This window comes from Lycium ferocissimum, chromosome 2, assembly GCF_029784015.1.
Source record: "Lycium ferocissimum isolate CSIRO_LF1 chromosome 2, AGI_CSIRO_Lferr_CH_V1, whole genome shotgun sequence".
Lineage (NCBI taxonomy): Eukaryota > Viridiplantae > Streptophyta > Magnoliopsida > Solanales > Solanaceae > Lycium > Lycium ferocissimum.
Genome location: NC_081343.1, coordinates 43,613,112 through 43,631,759, shown reverse-complemented (window position 1 = coordinate 43,631,759; position 18,648 = coordinate 43,613,112). Strand labels below are relative to the sequence as shown.

Below are 18,648 nucleotides of genomic sequence, written 5' to 3'. Positions count from 1 at the left end.
AATTTTGGTCTACTTATTTCAAAGTCTTATAATATGTCAACAATCCAATCAACCTCAAAACAAAGGTAGTAAAAAGTCAAAACCCTACTATCTCTTTTCATTTTACATTGCCATCAAGATATGGGATTTAGAAGAATGTATATGGGAGAATGGAGAAAACTAAAAGAGTACTTGAAAAAAATTATCCATACTACATTTCGACAATTAAAAAAAGGATTATTTTTGTAAAAACAGGTTTGAGGTTCATGGTTTTCTGACATTTGCTGTTGATTGATTTTACATGATTTGAACTAAGCTAAACCATAACTTGAGTTGTAACACCCCTATATAAAAAGAACAGGTAAGGCAACCTCTATAAGCGCCAAAAAAAAAATAAAAAAAAAATGGATCGATCAATGAATTACATCTCAATTCCCAACTAGATGGGATTAGTTATATATGAATTGTTATACGTAGTCTGCCTATATGGAACGAAAATAAAAGGAAGGATAAAGAAAAACAAAATTGATAAGCTAACTTCTACAGCATAAGTATTTTTTGTTATAGCAAACATGCAGCAAAGTTACACTGGACAAATTGACTCATGGCTACACTGTTCTTGTTCCTTCTTCAAGAATCATCAAACAGCAGATGCTACTGGATTGGATTGCTTCCTTTTCTTGTTCTTCCTCCGATGAGTTTTTCCTTTCTTCTTTGAAGGCGCTTTAGATGGCTTTTCTTTTATGCTTACTTCTTCGTCAGAGGGGGCTTCACTCAAGGAACCCTCCTCATCATCAGAACTAAGGACAAAATCCTCTACTATGTCTTCGTCGAAAGCGGTCTCATCATCTTGCTCCTTCCTTCTCTTCTTTTTCTTCTGTTTCTCCTCTTTAGACTCCTCAGACCTGCAACGTATCATATTGGAAAAATACATTCATATACCAACAACAAAATGAAGAGAGCATTTTGATCCCGCGTTGATCTCAAGGGTTCTTTTGTGGGAATAGGTAAGTGGCGAAGAAGAATGTGAACATACTTGGGAGTGCCTGCAGGTAGCCAAGAAGAACTGAAGACAGCATCTCCTTTGTTATCTTCGCCATCATCATCTTCATCGCTTTCAGTTATCTTACTCCCGTAGGCGGATGAGTCTTGACCAACAAGTATACTGCAGATGACAAGTTGATTACTTTACGTTTTAAGAGAGAATTTTCAGATAAGAATCTAAACAAAAATAGAGTATTGTGATACCTGGATTCCTTTAATGAATCATTTCTCTGTTGTGCTCTCTGTCGGAGACTGGCAACATATTTTGATAGAGGACTCACCCCTGCATTCTTATCATCCTAAGGATGAATATGAAGGTAAGAATTGTTTCCCCCACGGAACCAAGTCATAAAAGATAATTCATCAAAACCTTCTGACATTGCAAGCTTAAGAGATATACTTCAGGCAATCTTGATCTAAACAAGATTTAAAGAGGCTATTCTTATAACTCCCCAGCTAGTCATGTTCATCAGAAGGATGCTTTGACAAGTCGTGGAAAACGCTTTTAATGTGTTCCTTACTAACAAAAGAAGATACCAAGTGTAGGTTGGTTGACAAATGGAAATTAATTTAATGGAATTTTACTTGTAAATTGGCAAAGTTGACATCAGGATAAAACTTCAACATTTTGCAAGAGAGTACGATGCTTCAAAGGCTACTTTCGCTAAAATGAAGAGAGAATTTTGATGTTCAAACCTCAAGAAAAGATGCTGCAGCTGGGTCATTAGGCAGAAATGAAACCGTCATGCGCTTCTTATTTGTGTACTCCGAATTGGCTTCAATCTGTAGCATTTACAAAGTCAACTTCAGTAACTTATAGAAAAAGGCTTCATTGCAGAAGAAACAATGTGGGCCGGATAACAAATAGCCTGTAGTAGAGACTAACGAAGATCTTTTGCACTCAGAGAACTATACACAGTTATTGATGCAGACATGTGACTTGAAAAATTATCCACAGTCATATCACCAAATAGAATCAAGTACCCAACAGACATACCTCGCGAATGATTTGCTTTATTTCACGACGGAATCTATCAACATTGGTGGACTTGCAAAAGTTGCGTAACCTAACTGCAGGGACAGAAGACAGCTCAAAGAAACCAACCGAGTAGCTCCACTGAGCAAGATGCTCAGCAAGCTCCTCAACCACAGAAAACACACATGCTTCCTGAAATGCTTTCGTTTTCAGCGAAAGTTTGCTAACCTGAGACATCAAATATAGATTCAGACCGCTAAGATAAGTTCTTAAAAATCAGTCCACTGTTCAACTAAAGCAAAATGGAGAGGCATTTTGAAGGTACCCTTAAAACAGTACGGAAATCTATGGCTTTTCCAACTCCCCCAGTTGGAGGCCTATGCAATTCTTTTATCTCCAGCATGTCTAAGAGGAGTGAGGACACAGGAACAAAAGAATTCGTGGAGGCAGCAATTCTGTTGAGCATTTTGATGCACCGCAATCTAAGGGGAAAATAGCGAGCAGTTGGAACCAAACGAGCTGCTCCAGAAATTATTTGTGTCAGCGGATAAGCCAGGGGCATAAACTCTGGTTCTGAACTGTATGCACAGATAGCTGCAGTCCACAGCTCAAGACAATGTATATACTTCCACTGGTAAACCTTCAGAAATGATTCCTGAGAAAAGGATGAAAAGCAAGAAACTGTGATTGGATCCACTAAAAGGCAAATATAACCATAAAAAAATACATGTCACTCAAAATACTGGAGCAACATGAGACAATTTGTCACTCTATGATCAACTTGACACTCTAAGCTACTTTGTCTCTTCAAAATTACAAATGGAGGCTAAAGTGCATTTTCTCAACTCTTAAAAGCAGAAATTCTACCAGAATTTAGTCAACTAAAAAAGAGAGAGGACAAAAGATGCTGCTTTCAAACAAAAAGATCAAATTCTTCCACTTCCAGACGAGCTTGGAAGCCATGGTTCAGCTAATGATTAACAAAATAAGAGAATTCCTGTACAGGATTACCTCGCAAATCAAACCAAAAAACAGAATGAGCATACAAAACCCATTTTGTAACACTAGTCCAAAGATGACCACTAATGAAAATACACACCAACACCAGTTTTTATGTGCTTTCCATATGTGATTTGTTAACTAAAATGATTCCTGAGAAAGAGTTCACAAGGGAAGAACCATAATTAGCAACCACTAAAAGGCAAAGATAGCCTTGAATAGAGCACAAACCAGTCATGGAAAAATACTGAAGCAATCTGATAATCTTTGAGCACATTATGTGATGTGAAAATGTAAACAAGGGTATGAAGCAACTTTGCAACTCTAGAACATTATATGATGCAATTTTATACCCAAAAGAGGCAGTACAAGGACTACCTCTGAAAGATCTAGAAATTACAGAATAAGCTCACATTTTTGGTAACCATAATCCAAAACAAAAAATGCGATAAATGTAAGAACCAAAGTACCTTGCCCTTAGTATTGTGTGCTTCCTTGGATGATTGATTAGCCTTTTGAGACGATTTCTGGGAAAGATTAGACAAAGGGAGAACAATGATTAGCAGCCACTAAAAGGCAAGGATAACTTTCAATAGGATAGGATACTACCAGTCATGTAAAATACTGAAGCAACTTGATACTCTTTGAGTACCTTTGCTAATGTGAAAATGTCAGCTAAGCTAACATGTATAATGAAACTCTTAAACCAGAGTATTCTTCAGCTAAAGTTATTCAAAAAAAAAAGGGGAAAAAAACTGCTACATAAGATACCCTTTTAACCCCAAAAGATTTATAAAGTAAGCATATATCAGTGGTTGGTAACAAAAATCTAGAAAGAAGACAAGTTATCAGTTACAAAATAACAAACCGATACCTTGGTCTTAGTACTACCATGAGCGTCCCTTAAAATCATTGCCAACTGCCGAATGAAAACAAAGGCATGCTGGTATGCATTGGGAAGATCCACCCTAAGTAGTTCAACGAAACAATTACCAAGAAATTGAATATGCTGCAGCTTTGACGCACTCATGAATTGGCAGTTCAACAAATAAGCTTTGTACATCCCTCTAATGCACTCGTCAATGCAATCAGAACCAAGCTGTATACACAGGTCTCTTAGAAACAAAAAAGAGACAACTGGTAGTGCACCTCCGCCTGTACCCCAGAAATGAAGAAGAACCTGAAAAGTCAAATTTTGCTTAAGCTCGTTTTTTCAGAGAGAAGAATACCTCAATGCAGAAAATAAAAAAACCCTTGTGCCTCATGTATTCTGAAAAACAGAGAAGTCTAAAACGAGAGTGCTTCGCAATTATTTTTTAACTTAATTCTTAAGCATCTTAAGTAACCACCAGCCAACAGACACATTCTCAAGGTTTCTTATTTACTTTTTTTTTTTTTTTTTTTTTTTTGTCGGGTAAGGATTATGAGCTATGTTACTAGAATACGATGCTTACAAAAGATACTTTCCTAAGACTTTCAGGATAGACTGATACGAATTAACTTTGTTCGTGATAATAGGATATAAGCAGTGTGCACAGTTTGAAGAGATCAAGGGCCAAATGCCATGTCATCGACTGTCAGATATCAGTTTCATAGCCCTGATATAGAAAACACTTGAAGGACCCCTATGAGAAAATGAAGATTAATTAGCTTTTGGTAATAGCTAAAGCCTTAAAACAGCAAATAGACGTACCCTCTCACCTCTGCTTAAAAAGAGAGGGAGAAATGATGAAACATGCAAATTTCTTGCAAATAAGAGTTATATTCTTGCAGATCTTAATCATTCCTTTGTAAAAGAAAAGAGTTTATGTGAATTGTAAGTGTTAGATCACTCAATCCCATACCTTTATATATTTCCTTAACAGAACTGGAAAAGCAGCCAAAAATACAGATGAAAATCTGAGTCTTCGTAATGTAAATGATATCATTTCTGTATCAGTCATCTGATTTAGAACATGTAGCGCATTCCCAAGATATGATTTCACCAAGTGGTTGTTGCTCTTCCACCGCTTAGTATTGGACATATCCTTTATCATCTCCTTCTTCCCACCAGAAGTTGGTAACTTCAACAGGCCACGAAGAATTCCATCCATTTCTTTTAGAACAAATAACATTATCTTGTTGAACACAGCGCTAGACATAGTACTCCACTTTGACTTAGCATCTTCACCAGTATCATCGCCATAATGACAAGCTGTGCGGAAAGCTCTCATGAGAGACCTGATAGCCCCCGAACTTCTATTTTCATGAATTGAACTGCACCAAGAGTCCACCATTGCACTAGTGATGACATTTGTGGCCGATTTGACCTCCTTTCCATCTGCATGAACGAGTTGTTCAGTGTCAAATTCATCAGCTTCATCATCTTCTTCCATTTCGTCACCATCCATTTCAGTCTCAGCATCATCCTTCACAAAATTTGGATAAGATTCTATAAACCACTTCACATACCATGAGAATAACGAGAAGGAAAGATATACTAAGGACTTACATCAATATCCTCATCATCATCAAACTCAAGGAGCTCCTTGTCATGCTCTTGCAAGAATTGATAGAACTCAGGATCCTACAGAAAACAGAAGTGCCATATGTTGGTTAAATAGATTATCAGCAGTCAATACACAAAAATTATGGAATGAATATATGCACCTACTCTTGCAACGACAATATCAAAATGTATAGCAGATTGACTACGTTACTCAGTGGTGCAAGCAGGCTAAATGTAGGATTGAGTTATAGATGAATGACCTTAAAATGGGAAAGAAGGTCACTGGACTCCAAAGTGCTCACTTGTGCCAAACGGAATTACTATTTGACGCACATATGCAGCTACTGGGATGAATTTCAGTTACATACCAAATTAAAGGTGGCATTTCCTAGATTTTGGCTAGATCATTGGATGTATATGGGGGTGCTTAAAAATGAATTTCCTGCTATATATAGTTTTGCCTTAAATAAAGACAGCAGTGCGTCTTAATGTTTCTCTAAAATTGGATGGAATTTACTTCTTAGAAGAAGATTAAATGACTGGGAAACAAGGAGTTCAGCTTTCTAATGGAGCTGTTACCATCTGTCTCTATAGACTCAGGCAGAAGGATTCACTTGTCTGGTTGGTAAGCAAGAAAGGAGAGTTCTTTGTTAGAAGTTGTTGTATTAAGTTACAAACACAATCAAGTTGTTGGGATTTGAGCTTGCCTTGGAAAATGATCTGGAAGACTTTCACCTCCTAAAGTTGCTAGCTTTGGTTGAATTGCAGCTAAGGATGCCTGTTTGACTCGTCATAGACTCAAAGAGAGGTTTGTCTATATGCTACATGCTCCTTCTGTGAGAACTCAATTATTAGTCATATGTTCATTGCAGCCACGTTCGGCAAAATATGGTCAATGTTTTTTTTTTTTTTTTTTTTTGAGAAGGTAACAGTAAAATATGGTCAATGTTTCTCAACCTATTTGGAGTTAGTGGGTCATGCCAATGGATGTTAACAGCATGCTGAACTGCTGGCAGAGACAAGAGTATTTGCAGGAGCTTGAAGACACTTTGGAAACTATCCCATAATGCATTTTATGGACCGGTTGGCTAGAAAGAAACAAAAGCTTTTTTGAGGTGAAGAAGGACCATATGTCCTATGTAAAACATATAGTTGTTTACAAAATGTGTACTTTTGGTGTAAACTGTAAGGATGAGAATATGACATTCTTCATGGATTTTCTAGATGGTATAAGGAAATGGTGTTGGGATTGTAATATTGTTTTGTACTCCTCAAAGTACCTTCTTGGTACTAATCCTAATAAAATTTTACTTTACCTGATCAAATAATAAATCAATAACAGTGGCAGAACGCTAGTTCTTACACAGAGAAACTGAAGAAAAACAAAAGCAATGACAGTATGCAATCTAGGTTTGCTACTTCTGAGACATATCAAAGAAAATTTGATCAAAAAAAAATATTGTTAATAACATGTCAAAATTTTTGGTAGAGTCAAAAAATTTGGTAGCTCGTTTTTGTATTCCTTGAGTTCTTTTCAGAACTATATGAAAACTAAAGTTACGCTAAGAAAAGAGTACTAAATACAGAAAACTGTTTGATGGGTGAAACTGAATATTCAAGCTTATAAAAGGCAGACCACTAAGCCTACCAGTAAATGAACTATATCAAAAAAATTGGTCACTCTTGCTTATGTATTCATTGAGCTGTTCAGAACTTATATGAAAAACTAAAATTACATCCAAAAAAAAAAAAAGTACTAAATACGGAATTGAAAGCAAAAATCAAGAAAGCTGAGAAATAATAAAAATCTCACCTTTTCTGAGAGTCTTTTCAATTGCTCCACATGTCCTCCAGCATTTTGCTTTGAAGATGATTTGGGCATTATTTCATCTGTATTTTCTTCAACCCCAGATGATTTTTTCTTCAATTTCTTCAATGCTGACAAACCCCACCAAAAAAAAAAAAAAAAATATGAACTAGAATGTAAAACAAAAAGGTTGTTATAAAGAAAGAGTAAAAATGGTACCTTTATTCTTAGTCCCCATTGATTGATATTTTTGTGAGCTTCTTTTCTTGCTAAAACCCTATGCTTTTGTTCAAGGGTTTAGTGTTCTGAAGGTTTAGTTCCAGGGATAAAGCTGGAAGAAGAAGAAGAAAAAAATTGGGATTGGGCTTATTGGACTATTACAATTTGGGTCAAAAATATAGAGCCCAATGGGTCAAATATTTCTTTTTAGGCTACTATTTACATTTTATCATGATTTTAGTAAACTTTGCAAATATAACCTTTCCTTTAGGGCAAACAAAATATTAAGTTGTCGTTTAACCTCTACAAAGTTATCGATTGTAGACTTGCATTTTCTTATATGATTTTCAGTTTGGTCAGAAGTTATTTTTAGATTATGGTCCAAAAGGTCCATAAGTTGTTAAAAAATAACAAAGAATATTTACTAAACAGTTATCCTAAAAAAGGATAAGTGATGGCAATTTATGCAAACTAATCCCATCACTTTTTTTTTCTTTTTCTTCGTCAATCAGTAAAAGATACTTATATTACTGTATTAAAATTTTGTACCCTGATGGTAGGTAATATTTCATACCATCAGATTAACATGACTACCTAACATAAGTAATTGTGTATTGATAGTTAGACTAATATTTATTGGCCGCCTGAACTCATATGTTATTATGTGTTTCCCTATTAATTTTTATCAAACGAATCAATTTAAAGATAGGAAGAACATAACTTTAAGATCACTTGTGAATAAGCAAATAACTAAAGGGAAGAATAATTTCCTCAAGTCAATAGCGCACTAGATTTTTGCTTAATTGTGCTTTCTAAAAGCCACTTAAGAGATCATTTTTTAGTCAGAACAACAGCATTTGGTTTAATTATTTTTTCGTAAACAACTGCATTAATTCATTGCACCTGAAAATTCAATCTTTTGCTAGAACTTGAAAATCAATTTGGACCAAAATTAAGCCTATGATTTAGAAAAGGAACAAATGTTTTTCAGAGTCATAGTACAAAATATCAAGAATAATAAATTACTATTATTTATAGACTATTCAGATAAAATTGACTCCATGTTACTATGTTACCATCCTTTCTCTTCTTTTTATTTATTTACTATTCCCTCCGTCTCATAATAAGTGTCATCTTAACTAAAAACACGCATATTAAGAAATCAATGATGAAGTGTAAAGTTTATTAAATTACCCTTATGTAAAATAAAATAAAAAATCCTCTTGATGATTAGAGCATGCACAAGTAGTTCATCTTTTGATATTGGGAATCCAACCATCATCATTTAGAGTACGACTACTTCTTTTGCCTCTTACTAATCCTATCTTCCATAGGTCAAAACTTCCATTTTCACGTGAAACTCAGAATTTAACATTGTGAATCTAACTTTTGGCCTTGAATAAAAAAACTTGTCATTTTTTGTCCAAAGGTAAATATGGAAAAAACTAATTAATATATGCATTGGTATCCTAAAGTGACACTTATTATGGGACGGAGGTGGTATTATTTTTCGACTGATGAGTCTTTGGCTCTTTGCTACATGCATGATAGCCTTTGGCCCTTTGCTTTTTTGACATATCTACTCCCACCTACTACCCAAAGAAAATAGAATACTATGAAAATGACCTACCTACTGAACTCACAAGTTTATTATTATAATCCTTTTATGGTGGACTAAGAATTTCAATTAAAAAAACCCTACTCCATTGACAAGAAAAGATACCCAAAAAACAAGGGGCTAGCTTGCTAGAAGACAGTACTTTATATAGCGACCACCTTATCTCCAATTACCAAGCCAAAACCAAAACCGATCATGAAAAGAGCAAAGGTAGTGTTCATTTCAACACCAGCACTAGGTAACCTTGTTCCAAATATTGAGTTTGCTAAACTCTTGACTCAAACAAACCAAAACCTATCAGCCACCATACTCTTAATTAATATCCCTCAAAGGCCACTTATCCAATCCTATATTGACTCTCTCACCACCACCATCGCCACCGGAAACATCCATTTCCTCCCCCTCCCCGAGGCGGATCAACCGTCCCCCGATCAATTTGAAAACCCTATAGGCTTCTTATCACTATTGATACAAAATCACACGTCACAAGTCAAAGATGCACTTATTGACCTTATTTCAGACTCAGACTCGGGGCAAGTTGTTGGATTCTTTATTGACATGTTTTGTACATCCTTTATTGATGTTGCTAAGGAACTAAACATCCCATGTTATCTTTATTTTGCTTCACCAGCTACTTTCTTGAGCTTCATGTTACACCTCCCAACTTTAGATGCTCAAGTTAGTACTAATATTGAGTTCAAAGATTCAGCCAATGATTTCAATATACTTGGTTTTTCCAATCCTGTCCCTGTAAAAAGCTTCCCTTCATTTATGCTAAATAGACATATAGATGGTTACTCTTGGTTCCTACATCATGCAAGAAGGTACAAAGAAACCAAGGGTATTGTTGTCAACACATTTCAAGAACTTGAACCTTATTGCTTAAATTCATTGGTACATGCTGCTAATGATGTTGTACCGCCAATTTATCCTATTGGCCCTGTAGTAGATCATATTGGACCAGCTCAATGGCATCAAGATTCTTGGGGTCATGAAAATGTAATGAAATGGCTTGACAATCAAGAACCATCATCAGTAGTATTTTTGAGTTTTGGGAGTATGGGAAGTCTCAAAGGTTCACAAGTGATAGAAATAGCAAAAGGTCTAGAAAAATCAGGGCACCCTTTTTTGTGGGCAATTAGGCAAGCACCAAAGGACAAAAGAGAACTTCCAAATGATTTTACTAACTTAGAGGAAATTTTACCTTGTGGATTTTTAGAATCAACCAAAGGGAAAGGGCTAGTGTGTGGGTTGGTCCCACAGGTTACAATCTTGGCTCACAAGGCTATTGGAGGATTTGTGTCACATTGTGGTTGGAATTCAATTCTTGAAAGTTTATACTATGGTGTGCCAATTGGGACATGGCCTATATATGCAGAGCAACACTTGAATGCATTTGAGTTGGTGAAAGAGTTGAATTTGGCTGTGGAAATCACAATGTATTATAGAGATGGCACCACATTGGTTTCATCAGAGGAAGTGGCAAATGGGGTTAAAAAATTAATGGATGGTGAGGTGAGACAAAGGTTTAAGAAAATGAGTGAAAAGTGCAAGGAAGTTTGGAAGGAAAATGGCTCATCTTCTAATTTTCTTGGAGGCTTGATTGATGAATTAATGGCTGGGATTTGAAAAAGGGGTTAGCAAGTCTAACTTGGTGGGCTTTGATTGACTACAATGAAGAATAATATTTCGAAAAAGTAGAATAAAAAGAGCTGTCTACTTCATTGTAATTTTTCTTTTTTGGTGTGTGACTATATCATTTTCCATGTTTTTGTTATATTTTACTTTTGTTTCTAGTCAATATATAGATGTCTATGTAATAAACTATTATAGAAGCTAGGTTACTAGGGGTATATTACTATTATATTGTACTTTTGCTATTTAACTTTATTTGTAGTTTAGTTATTGAAACTTTTCTGTTAATTTATTCCCCATTTAAATATGTCACTATAAGAAAGAATAGAAATCGCAACAAAATTTTTTTTATTTGGCAACAACTTAATTTTATTGTTGGCAAATGATTTTTTTGTTGCCAAAAAGTTTAATTTTGGTGCCATAATATTGATTATTGTTGCAAAAGTACTTTTGGCAACAAAAAAAAGTTGTTGTTGCACGTTGTTGCAATAACAGCCGTTGGGAAAAGTTCATGCAACAAAATATTAATTATTGTTGCAAAAACAAAAGTACTTTTTGCAACAATAATTAATCTATGGCAATAAAAAAAAATTTGTTGCCAAATATATTTTTTCTTGTAGTGTGTATAGGTATTTTGATGATTCCTACAAGCATGAAACCTCGAAACAGGAAAACATCGACTACTCCATCTCCTAACTGGCTGGTGGCAAGCCTGAGGAACTCAGTAAGCAATTGCAATTTTTTAATTATGCAAAAAAATTAAGATCTTTAGGTCTCCTTAATACTTATTTGATTGCTTTCATACAGTTTAGATCTTTTTATTTCATGTTTTTATCAAATTAGCAGATTAGTGATGTTAAGTCTTCCTTCAAGGGTTTTCTAAAAGAACCAAACCAAATTTGTTATTTTGGGGTTTCTCCAGTTATTACTAAGTGACTATTTCTGAAGTTAGGATTTGTGTTCCTATTGCAGATTGCAATTTATTCAATATTCTATAATATATGTAACTATTCTGTTCTATGCCCTTATACGTACGTTGCTCCTTGATTGGTTCAGTTTTCCTGATTTACTATCTTGGCGTTGGGTCTTTAAACTATGGTTAAAAGGATATTTGCTTTTGTTATGCCTTTCCAAATCTTAGACCGCTTTCTCCATGACTTTTGATTGAACTACAGAAGGATAACTATTAACAACATTTTCCCCTCTAACTTAAACATATAATAGTACAAAACTCTCACTACACAATGTTTGTGGTTAAGAATGATTCACTGAATAGTTCAATTTGGTAAGGCTGATCAGAAAACAAAGTTAGAGGACTGTAATTTACATGATCTAGACATAAATATCCTTCCGGTTATCCTAAACACTTTCGTATATGCCCTCGCCATCAGGTGATAAGACAACTTCAATGCCATTAACAAAGCTCATATAAGGGGAACAAATTACAGAGAATAAGACTTCTTAGACCGTCCTGTTATCCAGGAAATAAATTGGATAAATACAAAGAAGTGGATATGAACTTCTAATATTACCTAAAAGTTTTGGATGAATAATTTTGCAGGTTCTGCTGGAATAAAGAGAAAGAAAACTATCATACCTGCAATTTGACTAGCAATGGTCACAGTAACTGACTAATGATCCATCTTGTGTGGATCTAATTTCTGCTTATGCACAGTGGCGGAGCCAGAAATTTTGGTAAGGTTGTTCAAATATTGACGAGTATATAATTTTTTTCCGATGAATGAGTGCAACAAATTTTTTTTAACATCATCACTGCACACTCGCCTAAAAATTTATGGTCCATTTGATTTCGCAAGTTATTCTTGATAAATTTCATTGCTAGAAAACTCTTACGGGGATTACAGTTTCAAATGACAACAACAACATACCCAGTGTACATAATCCCACAAGTGGAGAACAACAAGGGGCAATCCGAGAATGTTACAAAACGAGAGATAACGACTAATTAATATTCTTTGGAAAAAAAGAAGAAGAACAAAGTTGGATAATTAAAATGTTCACAAAAGTAATTAAAAAAGAAAAGAGAACAAAATAAGTGGTTGCCAACTTGCTATTAGATCTCGTTGACTTCTTTTTAACAATACGTCTTCTTCTTTCTAAGAAATAGCTAGGAAAGAAGAAAGACTAAAGGAGCCTTCAATAAATGAGTCAACGTAACTCCAAACCAACATAGAAATAAACCAAATGCAAATCATAATTCAAATACAAATAAGTTTAGTCGGAACATGAAAGAAAATAAGTGCAAATACAAATCAACCAAGTAGCTTCAGACATTATTTATGTGTTTTCTTTTAAAGAAAGAAGATGATCAGCGTTTGACGCAAGCTTTAAGCCGTGATTTTAGGTAAAATTGAACACCCTTTACCTCTAAGCTATCTATCTCAATTATTTTAAGGGTGTTCAAAATTTAATTTATATCCAATTAACTATATTATCTAATCCATATACTAGTACCATTTTCCGGCCAAGGGTGTGCAGGTGACCACCCTTGGCCATGAGTGGCTCCGCCACTGCTTATGCATGTATGCAACTGCTATCACCACTACTGTGCATACATAGTTTGAACAAATCACAATGGGTTGAACCCATGGAATCGTTCCAAGATATGCCTCTATACAGAGTAGTATTTCTCATAATCGTCTTCTTCATGTAGTTTTATAGTTCGACTGCTTTTTCTCTTTTTTTGTATAACTTCTTTGGTTACATAATTAATATAGTGTTTGAATGCTCTCTTTCTCTCATGCTCTTTTGACAGCTTCAAGCCCATTATTTAGTAGCCTTTGACCTATTTGGTTTTGCATCCGGAATATAGCTCTATCATGTAGTTCCTTTTTACCAACTACTGTTTTTGAAGTCAATTTTTTTTATGCTTTGTATTGGCAATGTAAGATTTCATGCATCAAATTGTGAAGCCTTAATTGGAGAACCCAAAAGGTATTTATGCTTTCTTGTGTTATTTCCCTTCTCTATATTTTGACAATATAGCCAAAATTTTCTTTCCTTTAACGAGAGCTGAACAATATTCGGCTGAGTTATATTACACATTGTTGCAGCGAAATAATTCAGTTGTGATTATCTATATTTATCAAATTGAGTTATCAAAAGTAAACAAGAAAGAAGCCTATAGGGGGTCTTTTTTCTTTATCTTATTGCTGGGGAGTTCTTTTGGTTGCTTAAAAATTTGGCAAGAAAAGTTGGCCCCGATAAAGTTACCACTAAATTTGAGCGGAGGCCTCCATCGTATCCCCAGTTTGAATATGTTCTTTTGGTTAACTACATCCGTGTTTCGGGAAAGTTTTTTGTACAAGAGACGTATTGACTGTGAGCTTTAGTAATGAGATTCAGTCCCACAATGGTGATTATTGCTTGAGTTTCTACCAAAGTAATGCAACACATGTTTTGCCAAATGAAGGATAAAGCTTTATTTTATTTTGATAATGAGTTTTGAGATTTAAGATGCTCACAATTTAGTACCAAGACAGAAAACATATTTTAGGAAATTCCTAATCCAGATAAGCCAACATAGAGATGGGACATATTAGAGCCACATTGTAGGTGTTAGAGAGTGGAATTTTAACTATACTATCTATTTATGTTCCTTTTTTTTTCATGTTTTTATTCTATATTCACCCTTCTGTAGTATAATAACTATCAAGTGTAGTTTTTATGTTGAATCTGCTGATGAGATATCGAAAAAGATTTTGGGATAATGCATCACAGTTATTTGATGTCTGCCATCTATTTGTCTTCTTTTTCTTTGTGATCTACCTTTGTAACTTGATTTATTATTTTCTCTTTTTTCCTTTTTGAATTACTTTATTAGTAAATTAGCATGTTTTTACTGATTGTGATTTTGGTTCTGGATGCTCCCTTTCTCCTAGAATTTGAATTTAGAGAAAATGTATGAAAGCAAAATTCAAGAAATAGGAGTAAAATTGCTTGATTTACATAACTTCAATAGTTAAAAAGCACGATGAACCTGTTCATTATTTGGGGTTAGACTATGTAACTTCATTCATAGAATTTCAACTTCACCATCAAGTCAGCAAATGGATTCATGTTAGGGCACTTAATTCCTAACTCTCTCTTGGTCAATACTGGTGACCTTCTTGATGTAAATCCCTTTGTTTATTTAGTGTTCAAAATCTAAGTAAATGAATCAACATTTGTTTATGTATCTTTATATTCAGTGGAAGATTTTCGATGTGTTGATGCAAGACATTGTACCTTAGAGCTATGATGAACAAAATTAAGGATATCAATAGCTGCTACACTCATGGTATGTCACTTGAAACAATTTGTCTCCTATTGAATAAAGTGACAGCAACCATCCAATTTATAACTTTAGATTAATGAAGTATTAAGGACTACATGGATTTGCAATAACCAGCTTGACCAAACACTCCCGCTTGGAACGAGTTGGGATTCAGAGGAATTGAAGTTTGATTTTTCCCGTGGGGAGCAGTGCTTCACAGTGTTGCTGAGGACCGCTGGATAAAATTTCGTATTTGTCCTCATCTTTTTGTCCTTTCCCTTATTTTTTGATATATCTTATTGTGTGATTAAAAGTCTCAATTGTTATTACTCCAACATTTCCTTTTTGTGTATAGTGAAAAGTTCAAAAGTCTACGCCCAATCTTTTCATATTCCCCGTTTCGTTATTTGGTCTTTGCCAACTGCCGAATGAAAACAAAGGCATGTTGGTATGCGTTGGGAAGATCCACCCTAAGTAGTTCAACGAAACAATTACCAAGAAATTGAATATGCTGCAGCTTTGACGCACTCATGAATTGGCAGTTCAACAAATAAGCTTTGTACATCCCTCTAATGCACTCGTCAATGCAATCAGAACCAAGCTGTACACACAGGTCTCTTAGAAACAAAAAAGAGACAACAGGTAGTGCACCTCCGCCTGTACCCCAGAAATGAAGAAGAACCTGAAAAGTCAAATTTTGCTTAAGCTCGTTTTTTCAGAGAGAAGAATACCTCAATGCAGAAAATAAAAAACCCTTGTGCCTCATGTATTCTGAAAAACAAAGAAGTCTAAAACGAGAGTTCTTCGCAATTATTTTTTAACTTAATTCTTAAGCATCTTAAGTAACTACCAGCCAACAGACACATTCTCAAGGTTTCTTATTTACTTGCCAACAATCAAGTTGTTGGGATTTGAGCTTGCCTTGGAAAATGATCTGGAAGACTTTCACCTCCTAAAGTTGCTAGCTTTGGTTGAATTGCAGCTAAGGATGCCTGTTTGACTCGTCATAGACTCAAAGAGAGGTTTGTCTATATGCTACATGCTCCTTCTGTGAGAACTCAATTATTAGTCATATGTTCATTGCAGCCACGTTCGGCAAAATATGGTCAATGTTTTTTTTTTTTTTTTTTTGAGAAGGTAACAGTAAAATATGGTCAATGTTTCTCAACCTATTTGGAGTTAGTGGGTCATGCCAATGGATGTTAAGAGCATGCTGAATTGCTGGCAGAGACGAGTATTTGCAGGAGCTTGAATCCCATAATGCATTTTATGGACCGGTTGGCTAGAAAGAAACAAAAGATCTTTTGAGGTTAAGAAGGACCATATGTCCTATGTAAAACATATAGTTGTTTACAAAATGTGTACTTTTGGTGTAAACTGTGGAAAGGATGATTTCCTGCTATATAATATGACATTCTTCATGGATTTTCTAGATGGTATAAGGAAATGGTGTTGGGATTGTAATACTCTACTGCTTTGTACTCCTCAAAGTACCTTCTTGGTACTAATCCTAATAAAATTTTACTTTACCTGATCAAATAATAAATCAATAACAGTGGCAGAACGCTAGTTCTTACACAGAGAAACTGAAGAAAAACAAAAGCAATGACAGTATGCAATCTAGGTTTGCTACTTCTGGGAGACATATCAAAGAAAATTTGATCAAAAAAAATATTGTTAATAACATGTCAAAAATTTTGGTAGAGTCAAAAAAAAAATTTGTCAAAAATTTGTAGCTCGTTTTTGTATTCCTTGAGTTCTTTTCAGAACTATATGAAAACTAAAGTTACGCTAAGAAAAAAGTACTAAATACAGAAAACTGTTTGATGGGTGAAACTGAATATTCAAGCTTATAAAAGGCAGACCACTAAGCCTAGCAGTAAATGAACTATATCAAAAAAATTGGTCACTCTTGTTTATGTATTCATTGAGCTGTTCAGAACTTATATGAAAACTAAAATTATACCCAAAAAAAAGTACTAAATACAGATTGAAAGCAAAAATCAAGAAAGCTGAGAAATCATAAAAATCTCACCTTTTCTTGGAGTCTTTTCAATTCCTCCACATGTCCTCCAGCATTTTGCTTTGAAGATGATTTGGGCATTATTTCATCTGTATTTTCTTCAACCCCAGATGATTTTTCTTCAATTTCTTCGATGCTGACAACCCCCACCAAAAAAATTAAAAAAAAAATATGAACTAGAATGTAAAACAAAAAGGTTGTTATAAAGAAAGAGTAAAAATGGTACCTTTATTCTTAGTCCCCATTGATTGATATTTTTGTGAGCTTCTTTTCTTGCTAAAACCCTATGCTTTTGTTCAAGGGTTTAGTGTTATGAAGGTTTAGTTCCAGGGATAAAGCTGGAAGAAGAAGAAAAAAATTGGGATTGGGCTTATTGGACTATTACAATTGGGTCAAAAATATAGAGCCCAATGGGTCAAATATTCCCTTTTAGGCTACTATTTACATTTTTATCATGATTTTAGTGAACTTTACAAATATCCTTTAGGCCAAACAAAATATTAAGTTGTCGTTTAACCTCTGCAAAGTTATAGATCGTGGTAACATTTTCTCAAGATTTTTCGGTTGGTCAGAAGTTATTTTCATATTATGATCTAAAAGGTCCATAAAAAAAATTAAAAAAAAAATTATTAAACAGTTATCCTAAAAATGGATAAGTGATGAAAATTTATGTAAACTAATCCCATCACTTTATTTTGTTTTTCCTTTTTCTTGGTCAATCAGTAAAAGATACTTATATTACTGAATTAAAATTTTGTACCCTGATGATAGGTAATATTTTATACCATCAGATTAACATGACTGCCAAACATAAGTAATTGTGTGTTGATAGTTAGTAGGCGTTTGGACATGTGGTTTGAAACCATGAGATGAAACCAGTGTCTGGACATGCATTTTATCTCATGGTTTCAAACCTCAAATCATCCAAAAAGGCATGATTTGTGATTTCAAACTATGGTTTCAAAAAATTTAAATATAAAATTTGACCCATAAATTTATATTTTGCTAAAAGAGACCCATAAATTGGTAAATATTTTTAACAATTACTCCCACCAATTTAGCAACCTAATTCACTTCCACCGACCTTTATTGGCCGCTTGAAATCATATGTTATTGTGTGTTTCCCTTTTAATTTTATCAAACGAATCAATTTAAAGATAGGAATTACAAAACTTTAAGATACTTGTGAATAAGCAAATAACTAAAGGGAAGAATAATTTCCTCAAGTCAATAGCGCACTAGATTTTTGTTTAATTGTGCTTTCTAAAAACCACTTAAGAGATCATTTTTTAGTCAGAACAACAGCATTTGGTTTAATTATTTTTTCGTAAAACAACTGCATTAATTCATTGCACCTGAAAATTCAATCTTTTGCTAGAACTTGTAAATCAATTAGGACCAAAATTAAGCCTATGATTTAGAAAAGGAACAAATGTTTTTCATAGTCATAGTACAAAATACCAAGAATAATAAATTACTATTATTTATAGACTATTCAGATAAAATTAACTCCATGTTACCATCCTTTCTCTTCTTTTTATTTATTTACTATTATTTTTTGACTAGATCAGTCTTTGGCCTACA

The 18,648-nt window shown here is 34.3% G+C and overlaps 2 protein-coding genes across 2 annotated transcripts; one reads left to right on the top strand and one right to left on the bottom strand.

The window, feature by feature from the left end:
* Positions 1-388: 388 nt before the first annotated feature.
* Positions 389-17,204, bottom strand: LOC132038817 (nucleolar complex-associated protein 2). The gene is made up of 12 exons (XM_059429386.1): positions 17,197-17,204; positions 7,300-7,420; positions 5,490-5,564; positions 4,843-5,406; positions 3,873-4,178; positions 3,469-3,525; positions 2,325-2,654; positions 2,021-2,227; positions 1,720-1,806; positions 1,228-1,322; positions 1,016-1,144; positions 389-884 (listed from the first exon to the last, which is right to left on the bottom strand). The coding sequence occupies exons 2-12, from the start codon at positions 7,366-7,368 to the stop codon at positions 620-622; spliced, it is 2,184 nt and encodes a 727-aa protein (XP_059285369.1). The 5' UTR covers positions 7,369-7,420; positions 17,197-17,204; the 3' UTR covers positions 389-619.
* On the top strand, positions 9,316-10,975 carry LOC132038801 (UDP-glycosyltransferase 43-like). Its single transcript, XM_059429385.1, has one exon. The coding sequence runs from the start codon at positions 9,326-9,328 to the stop codon at positions 10,757-10,759; it is 1,434 nt and encodes a 477-aa protein (XP_059285368.1). The 5' UTR covers positions 9,316-9,325; the 3' UTR covers positions 10,760-10,975.
* Positions 17,205-18,648: the final 1,444 nt, after the last annotated feature.